The 19384-nt window shown below is 38.6% G+C and overlaps 1 protein-coding gene across 1 annotated transcript in view; it reads right to left on the bottom strand.

The window, feature by feature from the left end:
• The window catches only part of ak5 (adenylate kinase 5), a 99474-nt gene that overhangs the window by 57712 nt on the left and 22378 nt on the right, over positions 1–19384 (bottom strand). Inside the window, exon 6 of the mRNA XM_067606472.1 lies at positions 3859–4050. Within this exon, the coding sequence (XP_067462573.1) occupies positions 3859–4050 (192 nt within the window). The remainder of the gene's footprint in view (positions 1–3858; positions 4051–19384) is intronic.

Consider the following 19384-nt stretch of genomic DNA (forward strand, 5'->3'; position numbering starts at 1 on the left):
TTGGAGGTAATCTTCTCAGGAGCAATAATTACAGAGAGCAAAACCTGTTTCAATGCTCTTTTGTGCACCTGGCTGTTGTTTGACTTCAAAAATGGTTAACCTGTCATTTAAGAGTAAGCAACTCCTCGGATGCTCTAAACCTAATATATGACCACGTATGTAGACATGCAAAGATGGGTTTTTCACTTTTTACGTTTTACTCCTCTAGCTGTGAAGTTGTAGTTGCATTTCATGAACACTGAAACCTTAAATGTGCAGTGTGGAGACTGTTTTCCCGATGTCTGCTCCGCTTTCATCTGACAAACCAAAGGCATGCAGATTAGGTGAACTGGAAACAAACAAACTACCTGAACTTTATGTGAAAGACTCTTAACAGGATAAACAGGGACAGCAAATAGATTGACTGAAGAATGAATACATGGCAAGATTCAAAAACCGGGAACTGGGGGGAAATTAGAGAAAACAGCAGGGAAAAAGGGAGCCAGAAAAGCCTGCAATAAGAGGGATATAACAGGGAGAATATAAAAGTAAATTGGAAAAGACATCACACAGCAGAAATATACGTCTTTGCAATAACAATACAGACAAAGACTTAATTATAATGCGTCTGGAGTGCTGCTCACTTCACTGGCATTTTAAGTTTTACTTTTATGGCATCAAGCACAGAAAGCTAGAGGGAGAGAGAACGAGCACTGACACATAAACCGCAGGCACTGACTTCTGGAGGGCATCTGGTTTTATTTTCATTCTTTTGAATGTTAATGTAAGATCCAGGGGAGATTATTCTGAGCATTTGATTCTAAAATGCCCGGAGACAACAATCTAAAAGCATGCAAACAAAATCTCACAGTAATACAGTAGAGGAGTTCATCAGTAATCCCTCTGCTGTGTGGAGGATGACGCTGCCCTGAGACTCAGACAGATCAATAAGACTAAAGAGTGGGCAGCAGATTCCTGTCGACTGCAGGAGCCAAAAGCTCTATTAGCACCCGGCTCACATGTATCAAGGAAACTTTATGCCTGTCTGCACCAATCTGCCTTTCACCTTCCAAAACAATCCGGAGTTAAACACACAGTTTAGAAAAGATGCATTAATTAAAAACTTTACATTGAGTGTTACTCATCAAACATTACACTGTGTTGATCCTTGAGGTCTAACAGATGTGTTGAATGCATGTCCTTCCTCATAAAACATCTGCAAAACCTAATTTAAAAAATATTTGAAATCCTGCAGTGTTAACATCCATGTTTACTAGCTTACAGACTTCTTCTTCACTGCCTTTGCTGGCGTATTAATGCGGTTCTCGCAGGAGGATGCATGTGCACCATAGACTGTAAAAAAATATGGACGTAGTCACTGTGACATCACCCACTGGTTTGTGGACCCCTGTTTTGAAGCCTCGAGTTTGGCGATTTGACCGTCGCCATCTTTGATTTTTGGAGCCAGAAGTTACCATATTTGGACAAGAGGGTGAAGCTGACCCTAGCACTAGCTGCTAGCTTAGTTAGCAGGGTCCATTTATCATGGATGTATTATAAGAGCTGGATACAGTGCTGCCACTCAACCTTGCAGCCAATTTTTCCCAGTGGTCACTCACGGTATTGCAGCAAAAATCCCCCTACGGCCCAAAAACATTTTCCTCATAGACCAACATTGTAAAGGAAATGTCTGTAAAACTGTTGACAGGAAACCTTGAACTGCAAACAACATCAATTATGACGCTTTCTATCATGAACTTTTGATCCATGGAGGTTTTATATTTATAAAACTTTCCTCGAGCTGAGAAAAGTGATTTAAAAATCTGTGATGTCACCACAATGTAAAGCCTACGGGCTGAGCAGGCTTAAAACAGGCTTAAAACCATTAAAACAAAATGAGCTTACTGGAAAAACTGGAAAACACCTACACCTGTACTCTGTGAATCTGGGGTTACTCCATGGTTATATTAAATAATCAATGTTGTTGCCGACTTGTAAATCACAAGGTAGCCACGCCCTAAAGCGTACCCTGCTTTATCATCTATTTTACTCTACTTGAGACCATAATTTACAAAATGAACATCAAGCTGTGTTGAAGAAGACTTGAAACTAGCGATCGAGACCATAAACTCATTAGTCAAGTGTTTACTGAGGTAATAAATAAAGTGAGAAATGGAGTCATTTTCTCATAGACTTCCATGCAATTGCCATTAGAAAGAACGCAGGTTTAAAGCACTTCTGCATTGGCGTCACTTTTCAGACCCTGAGCTACCCGCTTGGTGTGCGTGAGACAAAACTAACTCATAAAAAAAAAAAAAAAAAAGCTCCATAATGTTACTAGAGGTCAAAAACTCCACAGGGTATCTTTAAACGTTACCATTTAAGCCAACTCAGACAAGACATCCTGCAGATTAAATCTTAACAGCTACTAAACTCTCATGGTTGAAATCTCCAGAAAAAGCTGATAAGTGGACCTAATGTTGATACTGTTTGGTCAAAGGTATTTCCAACTAAAAAGCTTTTTTTCAGCTTTCAGGGGGAAAAAGTTTTAAAAAATGACCAGATATTACCAGTTTCCAACTTATACATACAGTTCATGTCAGTACGGCACTAAATAATGTGGAAGTGTCTAAAAAGGAAACAAACCATCATGCCACGTGTCAGCATTAAATCTGTCATTCATTGAAAATAATGTTAACAGGAGCTAAACTTCCTGCACAAACATAAAAACTATTTTTCTCTCTCTCTCTTCCTTCTCATCTACACTGGACTATGGTATTATTCATATGGTATTATTTATATGCATGCTCCACCATCTACACTATTCTCTTTAGAGGTTTTATATCACAGCGCTCTAAGATTCATAACCGGTGACAGCTTTAGGACTCATCACTGTGACTTATATAAGAGTGTTGGCTGGCCCTCTCTCTGTCAGAAGAGATCTGCACTCTTTATTATTTATTTATAAAAGCACTTTTGGGAAAATAGCCCATATATCTCACACATCGTCTGCAGTTTAGGCAAATTCATAGCTTTACTAAATCTCAGGAGTGTCTTGTTTCTAGAAATTCCCAAATTCAAAACAAAGAGCTTGATAAAATATGGAAAAGACAACAAGCGGAACAGATTTCTTTGGCTGATTTTAAAGTTTTAATTGAGTCCACCAGTGACTACTACACTGTATCCACATCTCTTATTTTCATTTTAAATTTTTAAAGTTTTTGTGCTTTGTAACACTTCAGTTTTTATTGTCCTGTGTGGACAGGGCGCTGCTCTCACTGGACCACCCTGTATAAATAAAGGTCGGATGAATAAATGAAAAACACATTCTAATTTACTTTATACAGTGCTAGATTGACCATGTATAATATTTTTTAATCTCAAATGACTCAAACTCTGTCATCATACAATCACTCAACCTTAGATGACTAATGTTAATCATTCAGTGCTCAGATTAGACTTTTTATTAGTCGCCATTGATTGTTTTTTCACACACTCATTTGTCAGCTAGATTGTATTCCTTCTGAGTAAGAATTGTGACTAATGCTTGTGTTTCTCATTTCATTTTGTTAGTATTATGTCCAATAGCATGAATGAAAAGTTGTACACATGAGAGTCTTTCCCATCTCTACTTTCTATTCCACATAATGTAAACATGGCATAATTGTTGGTCTGTCACAGGATGGGAACTCCTGTCTCTGGCATAAAAGCTGGAAGTGCTACACACACACACACCCTTTCTTGCTATACACTACTTCCTGTTTTGGCACTGAACACTGGCATCGGATGTAGGGATAATGGGCAATTTTCATCATATTTTCCTGTTTATCTTTTTTTCCAATATAAACAGACGCAAACCCACTTGTCAACCAGCCTTACCGTGACGATGAGGCCCCTCTCCTGGAAGTACTTGACCAGAGGGATGGTGTTTTGTTTGAAGTTGGTCAGACGGCGGTCTATGGCCTTGGGGTTGTCGTCTGGTCGTCCCTGCTGCTCGGCTCGCTTCTGCAGCCTCTCCTTCAAACGGTGGTTGGTGCAGGCCAGGAACACCACCAGATCAGGAGTGCAGATCTACCAGGAGAGAGAGAGAGAGAGGAGATGTGTGGAAACATTACAGCCAGTCTTGCCGCTCAGCTAAACCTTTATTCATGATGTGTGTGATGTTCTGATGTGACCCCGAGGAAGCTCAGTCTCAGAGCTGAAGCACTCCCTGAAAACCAGACAAATCAGCGTGAGGTCAGTCTCATTTTTAAATTCAAAGCACTGAGGTCGAAATGTCAAAGCTGCTCTTCACACAAAGAATAAAGACTTCACTCTCAGTTAGGTCTGAATAAATTGGATATTTGAATTTCACTGGATCGAATCAAGATTGTAGCCTTGAAAATAGCCTGCAGCTGCTCCACTGATGATGCAATTTGAATACAGGTTGGATTATGAATCAAACAGGATCATATTATACGCTCCCAACAGGAGATGAGAACATTATTACCTGTCACACAGATAGCTTTTCTTTGTTTTAGCTGACTTGCTGTTTGCCAAACAGAGCGGAATGAGATTGCAGGTGATCACAGGAAAGCATTCGAAGGTTGATTTCTTTCTTATGATGAACGGTGTAAAATTACATTATAGGTGCTATCACACACGCAGCCTCTTCTGTAACTGTGACGGCAGTTTTTCTATTCAGAGATCAAGTATGAAAAGGAGCCAACTAGTTACGAAGTGTAATTCGACAGCTCAAGATGTAACAGCTCTTATTCTCGAAGCTCTCAGGATATAAAGTGAACTGGTCAAAATCTGAACCACTTCCACTGACTTCCTACTGGTCCAAATCCTACTTCCTTCATTTCAATGGCCTCAAGAGGGTATGAGGTACTAGGCATTTTATCACCTCATCAAATGTCCTGCTGAGGAAAATTTCATCTGATGTAGAAAGATGGTCGACACTTTGTGGGGTAAAGTGAATGTATTGAAGATGAATTGCGTACTTAAGATAAACTATCTCCTCCAATCCCTCTCTATTAACATACATAGAAAGTTTTTCAAACATTTTGATAGAATATATAACAATTTCTCGTGGAATGAGAAACGTCCCTGGATGTGCTTGGAAAGGCTCCAACTACCAGTTGACAGGGAGGCTCTAGGGCTGCCTAAGCTGCTATTTTATCATTATGTCTTTAGTACCAGACATTTAGCTCAGTGGACATTATCCCCAGAGAGGACTCCCCCACAGTATGAGATGGAGAGGGTGTTAGGCTCTCCTCTCGCTCTGTTGACTTGCTTGTCTACCAAATTGTCTCCCCGGTATCGACCCCACTTCATCAGACACTCAATCTAAATCCTTATCGTAACTCAGAGTCAAGTATATAGTTGAATCCCAAATTACTAATAGGCAAAGTGGGTGGATTTATACACTAAGTCCTGGCAATATTTACAACTAAAGCTCGCTGGCGTCACTATGGTATATGGAACAGGCCACAAGACTTCATTTTATTATTCAAAGATATTTGATGAGGTCAATAAAGAACCTAATGCTCTAAAGAAAGCCTGGGAAATGGACCTGGGCCTGTCATTAAATGTATAGGAGTGGGAGGGGATTTGTGAAAACTCTAAGAAAATGTCAAGGGATATTAGAATTAGGCTTATCCAATTCAAAATTCTCAAATTCTCGATTTTACTGGACACCTTCTGGACTTCGTAGTCTAGGTCTTAAGGACTCAGTGGAGTGCCGGAGGTGTCAGGCCCCAGACTCAGAGGGCACGTTATAGTTTGGAAGTGGGTCCACGAACTTACGAACGGAAATTTCTGAGGACAAGTTTGATTTCGAACCAAGGTTGTATGTACTCGGTGATCCTCTACAAGCTGCCTATTCTAGTGCATCTGATGGGATTTCGACTGGCAATCATAGTATTTATTTATTTATTTATTCTTTTAAATACAAATAAGATAAATTTAAGTTATTCTATTTTCTTTGTCTTTTTTTTGTTTGTTATTCATGGTTTTGTCTGTATTATATTAAAAATTTGAAAACTTAGAAATAACTCTTTATTTTTATTTTTTTGTGCAGTGTTTCACCTGTTCTGCTGCATGCGTTCATTTTAGACAAAACAATTACGAGACTATAATGACATCTGAGCAAATTCCATCTGCTGACAGCTATTTAATATGTTGCTGTGTTTTATCATCCCACTCCTGCCATTTTATATTTTTATGTAGCTTTATATTATCCCCTGGTGTTTCATGAGCTCTGTGTGTGTTTTTATTTGCTGTGGCTGAAGCATTTCAACCATTTATCTGTAACTTTAAGCAGTTTATTTTGACTTCTCTGCTTATTTAAAGTCCCCCTCCACTAAAAAATGTGTTTTGCTTCAGTTCAATGTTTGAGCCTCACTGTGCAGAATGATGTGTGTGCAGAGTTTGACAGCATTGTTTATTGATCCTCTCAAGACATTTTAGCATTTTTATGCCTCACTAGACAAACTAAAAAGCTTCTGTTTTTATCGTCCTGCGTGGACAAGCTAAAATATAATGACGAAATCTGACATAACTGCTTATAAAAGCTTTTCAAATGTGATGTGAAGTTTGAGGGATGTTTTTTGAGCGAATGTGACAAATAGTTGCTGTGAACTGAACCTCTAAATGCACATACAGTATGTGTGGGGACTATACGCTTGTATGGAAGTGATTTTAGCAGGTCCGTGCACATAAACATTCAAGTTCTCTTCTAAAAACAAAGCAAAGTGATGTCGTTCAGCTCAATTACTGCAATCAGGACCTCATGTAATAACTACGACAGGACTGCGGTGCCTGTTGCCAAGATTTGATGGTGGGAAAATAAACATCGACTACTCTAATTTAAAGTAAAAGGTCAAACAACAACAGCGCTGACTGAGGCCCGAGTAATAGAAATGTCCTTTGTGAAAGTCCAATGAGCTTCTCTTTCACAAAGTCGAACACACAAAGACATTCCTCAGTAACCACCGAGCCCATAAACTAACAGGGGATGACGCGTGCGCTGTGTATTTAAAGATCAGTGAATGATGCTGTTATCAATCTGATGCAAAGCAGCATCAAAACGAAATAACTTGGTCTCCATGGTTCCGACCTCGTTAGGTGAGGCACCTTGTGTTGGATTGAGCTTTAAATACTCTCCTCATCCTGAACCTGACGCTGCTCACCACTGGGAACTTTCCTCTAAAAAAGCATCAGAGTGGTTTATTACTATTCATACTCTGTCGTTTGTGTATGTTTCAGTTAGATGAAATGCATGATGAACACTCCAGAGTTTGCATTTGATCTGGCTCGGTGCCAGAGCCAAAAATAGCTTGAACGGTGTTGCTTATTGAGGCGCACGCCACTCCGGCAAAACAAGCCTCGCCAAACAAGGTAGTAACTGTTACTGTGCAGCAGGACTCGGACACTGCTTCTTATGACAGCAGTTATTGGATTTAGCATCATTAAAATGTCTCCAGAAATGTATTATCATCACATCACATCAGAGTAGAAAGGCGTCTATTTTCAGAATCAGTTTTAATGCCGTCAGTTCCGTCAGCGATACTATCTCTTGCTTAAAGGCCAGGAAGCATGTGGTAGGCTTCTAGGCTTCCTCTCTCTCTCTCTCTCTCTCTCACACACACACACACACAAATACATGAAAACACCCACATCCCGAAGTAAGGTGCATGAGCAGGCAGATGTTGACCTGATCGCTGTGCCAAGCAGGGCAGCTAATACCCTTTTAGCGATGTTCAGCTAAATGCACTCGATCAAAAGAGAAACATAGAAGCTGCGAAATAAACTAATGGCAGCAAATCAAGCATTTGAAATATGACTTCCTGTCGCGCTGCAGAAAAAAGTCAACATCCTTTTTGAAGCAAAATGTAAAAGCTAGATGATACTGATACTGTCACACGCAAAATATAGCCCCTGTGTAGTAGTTTACTTTCTTTTCTGTTCACCAATATCTTGCACCAAGTTTTGTATTTGGTTTGGTGAAAGACACAAAGTCACAGTAGTTCCTCTGATCTGAGTGACTGATACTTGTTTCAAAACCAATTTGATTCCAGCTGGTCAAACTTAAACCTAATGGGATGGACGTATTCTCTTGTGTTTCGTACCCGTTAAGGCTACATGAGGAAACAGCTGAATATACGCATTAATCCAGACTACTGTTTGCCTTTGGTTCATTTTGCTCTGCTCAGCCTCTCTGAGCATGTGGAGCTGCTGCTGACTATCAGACGTGTCCATCTGTCTCCATAAACTCCAGCGTTCTGGGGTCGTTTCCTCTCTATCCGCCATCCAGCAGTTCTCAGGAAGGTTCAAATGGCTTTGTTCTTACTCGTCCAGGCAAATAGAGTTAGATCAGTACGGTACATAAATCAACTAAATTTAACCATAAATACTCTGAGCCTTTACACATTCATTATCGATTAATCTGCTGATTATGTTCTGGTTGTAAAAAGTAAAAAATGCTTTAAATTCTCATTGAGGATTGAGCTGGAGTAGATAATGTTTGGTATTATTGCTTAACAGATTACTTAAACAAGCCTATTTGATAAATAGAATAGTTACGATCAGGTTTTTCTGTCTTGTTAATTAATCGATTAGTCCTTTTTGCCTTGCACTTTGACAACTTTCTGAACTTTCTCTGGGACTAAAACAGATGCCTTTTTTATTAGTAGAGAACTTAAAGAGGTTCAGACTCGATCTCATCCTTACAACCAGTATTCAAGTTATTTCTCTTAAACCACGGTGGTCCAACGTCTATGAATTTTGTCCAAGAGCGACCAGAAATCAGAAAACCAAGACTTTCATCTCCACTCATATATAAATACATCTCAGTCTTAACCTACATAGATTCTGTAAATTTCACTTTCCCAATTTTCCTCCGAATTCCCAGTAGATACATGCCGAGGTGGAGCTTCACAGCAAAAAATGTGTGGAAGGAAAAGTGGTGTTTTGGTGAAGTATGACTATATAGCATTACTTATTTCTAACTTCCTCTGAAGCTCCCAGAAATAATACTTTCACCAGAAGACTCACACGAGGAGGTGAATGAGCCCATATGTGCTGCAATATGCAGTAATTCATTTTTCTCAAAGCATAATCATTAATTTGGCTCTTATGTTCGAGAGGAATGTGCTGTAGAGTAGACCTCCATACTGAAACACTGCAGTACAGCTGAGTAGCTGCTGGTCTGTTTGGCTGTTTTGTTCATTAAGACTGTGCTTAATGATTGTTTTTGTTATTTATCCAGCTTAATATTATTTTTTTTATCAATCTTTCAGTGCTTAAAATGTTAGGAAATTGTAAAAAAATTGGCTTATTTTGTCCAAAAAATCCCATTTGAGAAGCTGGAATCAGTGACTGTTTGTCGTTTTTTCTTGACAAATTGCTTTGGAAGATCAATCAATGATCAAAATTGATGGACAGATGTGTGCGTCGTGTTTTGGGTTCACATTTAGACACCCACACAGGTAGATTGACAGAGATGAATAGACAGACTGACACCTCCGTGGTTGATGGGATTGGAGGTAAAAAGGTCTGAGGGGAGGATGAAGGGATAGACGGTCTCTCCGGGCAGCTATAAAAGGGGAGCAGGACTGTTGCGGCAGCCCACAGGAGCGCCTCATAAATGGCTGCTGTGATGTTGTAAAGGGCAAAGTAGCAGCATGGGGCGAGGGGGAGACTAATGAAAATGGATGCTGTGGGTCCTCAGAGGATCACTCGGTCAGCCCTGAGCTCACACTGTGCTGCGGAATAAAGGATCCAAATAAAGTATTGAACTTTTCAGAATATTTACTATAAAAAGCACAGAGTCTGTTTGACAGTCAGGGGGATAACTCAATTAAATGTAACACTCTGTACTGGAGGGTTTCTATAGATATTCAACATAGCTAAGCTTGACCACTTTCATGCATAAAGTATCAAAACATGGCAAAAATGTAATGTTTGAGTCCAGAATTGTAAGGCTGGAAACACCTCTGAAGCAGCATTTTACACCATTGTAAGACACTAAAGGCTTTGAAATGAACAAGTGTCGTCTAACTAACTGAAGGCAAAAGTGTTCAAGTTGAATATGAAAGCCAGCTGTCATAGAGAGGAGCTGGATTCAGTAGTCATTGAAATAGCAGTGCACACTTTTGGTCAGTCTCTCCTCTGAGGTATTCACAGCGTTGCCCTCAGTCGTGTCTACGAGAAGCATCTGAAGTCATTGTGTAAAGAGAGAGAAGTTCAAATCCCGCTTACTTTCTCACCTCCTGGCCGATCGCTGCATGCAGTGGACGTGTTTGTTGGATTGTCGGTTTCATATATTTACAAAAATTGTAAATTGGTGCAATTGCATATAAAGTCAATGGAAAGACTTGAATAGACGTAAATTTGCCAGCAAGTTGAAAATGTTGCTGTGTGCGATTTAGAATTTATCTGGAACCAGAAAACTCTGCAGCTGTGCAAGCAATACAGAGACCTAAGTCTCTAGGGGGACTGTCTCTACCAAACTTTCTGTTTTACTACAGGGCTGCTAATATTGGATCCTTGAACTACTGGCTATAATATGAGAGCTTTGATGTTCCTCCCACCTGGCTAATTATCAAGGCAAACTCTGCCAGCCTGGTATCACTGAGAGTTTTTTATACGCTCTGATTTCTTCCTCTGTATCTCTATACACAAAAAATGCAGTTGTGAAGTCATCCCTTAAGATGTGGTTTCAGTTTAGACGTTACTTCAGTTTACATTTATTCTCTTGTAACGCCCCCTTAGTTTCTAATCATTTATTTTCCCCTTCCCTTATAGATAGTGCGTTTTTTTGTGTGGTCCAATGCAAGTGTTAAATAATTTACAGTGTTTTTGCATCCTTTCAGCAGCTGTTGGACTGTTTTTTCACTTCCTTAAGAACACTTTTTCAGATACTCATAGGCCCGTAGCTTTGCACGTGACACCTTCCCTAGTTTTCCCAATCTGCTGGGGGATTCACCTCTGGATGATTTTTGACTCCCCAATCTCCATCTCTGCAAGGAGCAATCTCCAGACTCTACACTCATGATTCATAACTTAAGCATAGACTCACTTGATTCAATTAAGTTATTGTGGGAAACAGATTTGGGGGAGGAAGCATCACGTGAGGTTTCGGGAGAGATTCTGGGAAGAGCAAACAGCTTCTCTTTTTGTGCAAAGCGTGGTTTGATACAATGTAAAGTGGTGAACCACACTTACTTTACCAAGGCTCGTCTATTTAAGATTTACAAGGTCGTCTCCCTGCTTTGTGACAGATGTCGTCATGGCTCCTGCCAACCTTTTACATTTGCTCTGGCTTTGTCCATCCCTGTTTATCTTTTGTACAATTATTTTTAATACTTGGTCTGAAATGTTGTCTTGACCCATAACCCTTTCAGTGCTCTCTTTGCCCTCTTTGTCTTTATCCCAAAAGAATGTAATCGCCTTAACCACTTTACTGGCTCGGAGACTGATCCTGATGAAGTGGAAATCCCCTGCATCCGCATCTCATGCGCAGTGGTTTCGGGTGTTATTCTTTGTTATGTTATATGTTTGTTATGTTGCACTTTCTTAAGCTGGAGAAAATAAAATACTCTCTCAAGTACATCAACAATACTTTCAGATATTCCCACCTAATAAATCAATTTTGGAGGGGTAAAGTGTGGCAATGTGTTTTTTCATCTTTTTCTTCTTTGTTTTGTTTTGTTTTGTTTTAATGAGTGGAGGTACAACATTGATATGCGATTGAACATCCTCGTTATTATGTGCTTTCATTGTTCTCCAGTTTGCTTGTTTCCCTGCTGGTATGTGTGTGTGTGTTGCTGTTCCAGGTCTAGCTGGTTCGGTGCCCCCTTCTTTATAAAAATACACGTCTTTGTTCCTTGATGTTCATTGATTCATTATAAAAGGCAATAGTATTTGTCTTTGATACAAATGGTGTATAACCCTGCAAAACCCAATAAAAAAAAAATGTTGCACGAAACATTTGTGCATGTCCTGGGGCTTTATGAATGTGCTTCACAAAAGCACAGAGAGAAGAAGAAAAAGACTGGAGAGAAATAACAGAAAGACCCTGCTAGCTTACAGCTAATGAACATGTTGGCTGTTCGTGGCGAATAAACACAAACGGTCCAGCGGTTGAATACGCACAAATAAGGCAAGGAGATAATATGTTTTGAGGAGGGGGTGGAGGGTTTCAGCTGCTCTTTGACTATTCGAGAAATACTTAATTTGAAACACGCTGAGGCCTTGAAACTTAACTGAGATTAATGTGAGGTGATGAGGATATGTTTTACAATTAATATCATAATAATAATACTACCAATATGATCTAATATTAATAATATCAGCCTGATCAGCCTATACAAGCCATGGAGTGGAAACACAATAACAGTAACACATATATAAGCTTACATTCTGCTTTTTTTTTTTTTTTTGAGAGTGTTGTTGATTCAACTCAGTTTTTCTTATTTCGGTCTTGAATCTGATAACATAACCACAACCTCTCTCTCTCCCCTCATTTCCTGTTATCTTGCTGCTGTCACTGTCTAATGACAGCATAAAATGCCCCAAAAGAACTTGATTTGCATTATATGAAAAGTGTTTTGTTACTTTGTCTGCACTATAATACAATCCAATAAGAAACATGACAAAGTACAGCCTGAAGAATGATCACATAGCTGAATCAACAACGCCTCTAAAATGACATGCTATTTACAGCTGGTAATGTCAAATAAGATGTGTAGAAGTGTTCAGACTTTGGTTATTTAAATCTATATACAGGAGAGTGATAGCATGCAGGTTTCCAGTCTGTTACTGCGTCCACCTCCTGTATCTATCAGCTCTAATTCTCCTCCCAGGAATCCAAACTACTGTAGTTCCTCCAGACCTCGGATAGAGTTTCCAGCCTCTCTGTGACTGAGTTTGTTACTCTCTGTTCTTCTCCATCTGTCTCGGCCCTTCATCTTTAATCACAGCCGTATCTCTTTCACCATCTCAGACTTTCTTCTTCTTCTTCTCTGTGTTAAGCTGCTCTCTTGGCCGACGCCCGTGTTCAAGTCTTACATGTTGTTCTGCTGCTAATGAAGAAGAGTTTTGAGTCCTGTTTTCAGCAGCTATACTGGTATAACAGAAGTATGACAACTATTTTCATAATCGATTAATCATTTTGAGTCCTTTTTTAAGAATAAAAAGTCAAAAATTCTCCAAGTCCAGCTTTTTTTTAGTCTTATATGACAGTGACAGTGACTGTTGGTCAGGACAAAGAAGACATTTGAGGACGTCACCTACCAAACAACTAATTTAATCAATCAAGAAAATAATCAACTGATTAATAATGATTAATAATGAAAATAAACATTAGTCGCAGCCCTAAATGACATTGCTCTGTAGTGTAGAATTAAATGATTAGTTGATTAGTTGATAGACAGAAAACTCATCCTCAAGAATTAACGTAACAATAACAGTTAACTGTTGGAAAGTCATTTTTTCAAGCAAAAATGCCCCAAAAGTTGCTTAAATGTAAAGATATCCTTCTTTATTTGTTGTTCTGACCAGTGAACTGAATATTTTGGGGTTCTGAAGCAGTATCAAGATCTCACCTTGGACTACAGGAACTCTTTTCACGTTTCATGTTTTTCTGACATTTTTTAGACCAAATAATTAATCAATTAATCAACAGAGTATTTGGCTGATTAATTGAAAATAATGATTAACTGTTTAAGTATGCCACTACAATTATAAATATTTCACCCAAATATGACCCGTTCTTCTCCACCTTCACTTCCAGTTTCTCTGTTTAACTTACAATTCTGCTGAATATGTAGAATTATACAACATTTATAATTGATCAGACACATAATCACAGTACATCCGGAACACTATCACTTCCTTTTTTTAAGATTTAACCAGAGAAATAAGTGACAGCTTACAGTATTTGACATTACCAGCTGTAGACAACATGGATTTGCATGAGACTTAATTTGGTCCTGACATGTCAGCTGATTGGATGTGAAGATGAATGAACTTGAACACGTTCAGATAAATGTTGACAGCTGAGCCAGAATAAGCTGTCAGACATGAAACTGGATGCTGAAAGGACACACAAAAATGCTTCTTGGCAGCTCTCCAAATACAAATATTACTAATATATAACAAACTATATTTAGTTTATTAGTGTTTTATTCTTATTTTAGTCCCCGTTATTTATTTATTTATTGCTTTATTTATTGTAACAGAGACAGTGGACATTAATAAACATTAAACATCTAACATTACAGGCTATTTTCAATCTGTGGACAAATGTCACCCTAAAAAGAGAATAAGAATAAAAGATTCAAATCGCAAAGTTATTGCAATCCTTTATAAGCATTAAGAGCAATAAAATAAATACATTAAAAAAACTGCAGGTCAAGCTAGCCTGGTTCCCAACATCTGAAGCCAACATGTAAGATTTGTTCAGTGATTAAAATAAGTTTGATGTTGTGCCCATTGATAGCTTTGTCCACAATTTGGAGAAACAATTAACCAGTTGGGGCTTTGTAGGCATAATTAATAATGGGAACGTCATCTTCATACATAGCTAGCTAGCTAAACAGCTAGCTACAATGGAAACAAGTTGACGCAGCTGTTCATGTTGTCATTTAAGCCCATTTGCAGAAATAACTATTCTTAAATTAACGTATTTCTTTGATCAGTGTGAAAAACCGGATCTGCTGCCTCAGCTGTCCTGTGGACTGAAACCAGCGTGGGCAGGACAAATATGTCACTCGCTACTGATTGGTTAATGCGAAACAAAACAAACCAACCCTGCCTTTAATGAAGAAATTGGCAAACATGGACACGGTGTCAGACTGAATGAGTAAAGTCAAATGAAATGACACTTCAGTCTAACTATCAGGATAACGTCAAACTACAGAAACGCTGGATCCTACACTTCCCATAATTCACCTGGATAGCGTCCTTTATTCAACCCTCTGAGTTTGTAATGCAGATTTTACATTATAAATCTGTAATCTCCAAGCCCAAAGTTATAAAACGTTATAAGACTGTTTACATTCATCAACATTTTTTGTCCACAATGAAACAAAGCACATTTTTACATGTGTGATGGCATCCAGTGTACTTTATTGTCTTTTTACCTGTTTTTGTATCTCTCTTTTCTTTTTTCTCTTTTTTTTTTTAACTGTTTTTACTGTATTTGTTCTTGTTGTGTGCACTGTCTCACTGAAAATAACACATTTTTTCCTCCTCCTGTATACTGAGTATTACATACAGCACAGGGAGAATGACAATAAATTCTACTTTTAACCTTGAATGCTGTTTATGACACAGAAAATGACATTTATGTAAAAAAAATCTGTGAAATGGCCCTTTTAAAGGATATTTTTGTTATTGTAACAAATCTCATGAAAAGAACAAAACGTTTCCTAACACAGCTGGCCACTGCAGCCTTTAGCAAACATCAGAGGAGTAAACAGTGCATTTGTTGGGGACTATTTTCAGCTGCAGATTAATACACATTTGGTGCTCCAGTGAGTATCTACAGCAGCAGGATAATGTATGTTGCATTGACACAATATTAACTAAAGTGGCCATATTCATCATCGTGTAAAAATATGTCACCCAGTGTGGCTCACTGATGTGTTTTTAATTGCTTTTGGACAACAATGGCACAGAGGAATAAGACATATGAGACAATACTTCTTAGTAGGATTAAATCATTGTTTGTTCTTATCTTTTCATGAGATTTTTTGACATTAAGAGAAACATAAAATATCACTAGCCTTACTTAACCCTTTTCGTATAACCGACAATCCTATATCAACTATGAACTGAAGGCTGACATTCAAAATTTGGACTCACGCTTGCTAGGCGGGCTCAGCTCCGATGACATCAAGTCTCAGCACCTCCTTTGTCAAAGCATACCAATGTTATTTTCTCTCTTTGCTCATGAGCTGCACAAAAGGCCCTTTAATAACCAGTTGTCGCTTAATTCAATTGTAAATCCCAGGGTTGCTGCATCTGTGCATTATTGAGGTCATCAGCTCGCGTCCAATCACCGATGACCGTATGAGCTGTTTTTGAGCGGTTGCTGGGACACAGTTATAAATACAACTGTATACATGTGTTATCTACACAATGTCACCTCCAGTGAACTTCCTCAGGTCCTTATCTAGCCCTGGAGTCCATTTGCAAACTGCCATCGTGCCTTTTAGCAACCGTTTCATGTGACAATTTAAATAATATTGTTAAAATAAAAAAAATATTCTCAGCTGAATCAAATTTCTGTAATTGTCTATTATGAAATGTCATTTACTGGATTATAAAATGAGAGATGGGACACCATTTTTAATTTTGAGACTTACAGGCTTCATGAATGTAGAAATACCTGTTAATTCTCAAATGTTCAGCAACAGTGTGTTTATTTTTTCTCCCTATTTACAGCCTGAACTGATGTGGAGATGCTGAGGGAAGGTAGTTTAATCACATCTAATCTGCTCCATGTTTGAAACAGCTGGAATTGCTGATAATAACCATAGTAATAGCTCAGTTGTGAGCTCTATCAAAGGTGGGGGCTGGGGTTGTGCAGGTATTGTCTAGTTATAAATGCCTCTCTCTGTACAGGAGCCAGCCACATACATCATCTCGTTTCCTTGTTTTGTTTCCCCGGGCAGCTTTTGGACAGGGAACATGTACTGAGTGGAATCTGCTATCAGGCGAAGTGGACTGGGAGACAGCAACAACCACATTACGAGCTCTCATTACACTGAGACTTTGGCCTCTTCACAAAAAGAGGGAGAGAATGTACAATTACTGGAGAGATGAGAGAGTATAATGAAGACATGAGAGGGAGAGTAAGCCGTCCTCACAGGTTATTGTGATGGACCAAAGAATCCATATGCGATGCCTGAAACAGTTTGCTGCGCAATAGATCAGGTATGAGTGGATAATTAAGTTAAAGACTATTTGTATTCACACAGACATACAGTGCATGGAATACTTGCGCAGTATTTGTGATCTAAAAGAGATTTTAATAAAGGAACAGAAGAATTATTTACAGTAGATATCTATCAATCTATCTTTAAAATCTGGTTTGACATTTTTAAGCCTCAAAATATATAATTTCCTTGAAATTCTGTGTAGCCATAGCCTGAGATATTATTCCAAGGCTGCAACTAACGATTATTTTTTAGGTTAATTGATTAATTGTTTGGTCTATAAAATGTCACAACACTCTGGAAACCTAAGGTGATATCTTGTTTTGTCCAACCAACACTCCAACCTAAACATATTCAGTTTAAAATGATGATAAGACAGAAAAAAGCAGAAAATCCAAACAAAATAGGCTGGAATTAGATAATGTTTGGCATTTTTGCTTGAAAAACGGTCAATCAATTATCAAAATGGTTGTCTTTCTAGTTTTTCTGTTGATCGACTAATCGATTAATGGGTGAATAATTTCAGCTCGAGCTTACCCTGTGCCATAGAGCTACATTTTTGTCCAAAAACACTCAAAAACACATCAGTGAGCCACAAGTTTTACTGGACAATTTGTTCCTTATGGAGCATCAAATGCAGCTGGAGATACCCGCCGGCTTCGATGCCAAAAACTACAGAGCACAGCTGTTTTCAAAAATGACTGAGCCTTTTAAAAGATGAAATTGTGTGTGACCTGTTTTTAAAAATTTCTGTCTTCAGTAACAATGACAGGGGAGGAAAGTTATGAAGTATCGAGAGACGGACTAACATGTCAGAAATATGTGTATTTCTTTGGGGTTTTATTATTTAAGTATAATCTCATTTTTAGTATATTGTAATAAGTTATTATTTTAATAATTTTTGGTGTTAATCCATGGTTAGCCAGTGCTGCTCTCCCCTCGATAAAGGAACCTGAACCTAAATTTCTTTTGGAGATCTTAAACTCCACAAACTAGGTGGCATAATTTGTTTTATCACTGTTTTTATTTTTTTAAGCCCCTCGGCCCTGCCAAACATTGTTGGTTTCGGTCTTTTCATGTGATTTGTTGACAATAAAAAAATACGTAAGCACACCAGCCCTATCTTTCAATGTAGGTCGACCCACTTTACCTATTCGACGGCAGGAAACCTCTACGATACATTTACAGACAACATAGCTGAAAAAGTAAATAAATGCGCACAAAGAAAAGGAGTTGCGGTGTTAATCTCCATCATATCTGTCTGAGTGGTTTGACCTTGATCGTTCAAAGTATTCAGACTCAAACTATTGCATGACTCATTCTAATGTATTAATTCCCAGCAGTATTTATAAAATGCACTATGCAAAGTCAACAAGACAATTAAAACACTCTCGATTATGTTGAATTTTACTTCCCACAGTATGCAACTACCTGTGCTGTGTTTGATGTGTTTATGCGTATATGCAATTATCAAATGTTTTCTTTATATTAATATGCATGTATATGCATTTCCATGTACTTGTCTTATTTATCTGCATGTGTGTGCATTGTGTATTTGTCTGTATATGCATGTAAGTATATTGCATGTTTGTCAGTGCATCTATTAATGAGTGGGTATACATGAGTGGGTGATGCTCTCAGTGATTGGTATGAAATGAGAAATAAGAGACGCAACGCTAGAAAGAGAGACTGCCTGATGTGCTATTTGTTCGCTTAACTGACTGGAGCAGGCTGACTGTATACAGCCAGCTGATTGGCCTCAGGCTGCACACATTAACAAACCATTTACACGGTGTGTCTGGAAATATGTTGAGAGAAAGCACCACATGATCTTTCACTAAATGCTACCTCCAGAAGAACCCCATCTGGCTTCCTCAGCGGGAGCCCACAAACACGCATTTAATCACCTCTGCGGGCCGATGGGGAGCTGCAGTTTGCAGAAAGTAATGTTGTTCAATATTTACATTCATGCTCTGCTTCAGCGCTTCCTTAAGTGACACGTTAACAGAACACGACTGTGAGTGGATAAACCAAGCGGATAGCTCTGGGCCTGAAAAGTGAAGAAGTGAATTCTCTCTAATGGCCATAAGGGGGCGACTCCACAGGCTCCAAAAAGTCTGTATGGGAAGTCTAAAATGAAAATGACCCTATTTCTCACTTGATTTATTACCTCAGTAAACACTTTCCTAATAAGTTTATGGTCTCATTTGCTAGTATCAAGTCTTCTTCATGATAAATTATGGTAAATCATGTAAATTATGGTTTCATTTATAGTAAAATAGACAATGATGCAGAGTTTGCTTTAGGGCGTGGCCACGTTGTGATTGCCAAGGCACTATCAAGGCAACAACAGTGGTTAGGTAATGCATCCATGGCGTAACCCCAAATTCACAGAATATAGCCATAGCCGTCGCTATTTCAGTGTGTTTTCAGTTCATAAAAGTTAACTGTAAATGCGCCGTGCTAACCAAGCT

This window comes from Thunnus thynnus, chromosome 12 (genome assembly GCF_963924715.1).
Source record: "Thunnus thynnus chromosome 12, fThuThy2.1, whole genome shotgun sequence".
Lineage (NCBI taxonomy): Eukaryota > Metazoa > Chordata > Actinopteri > Scombriformes > Scombridae > Thunnus > Thunnus thynnus.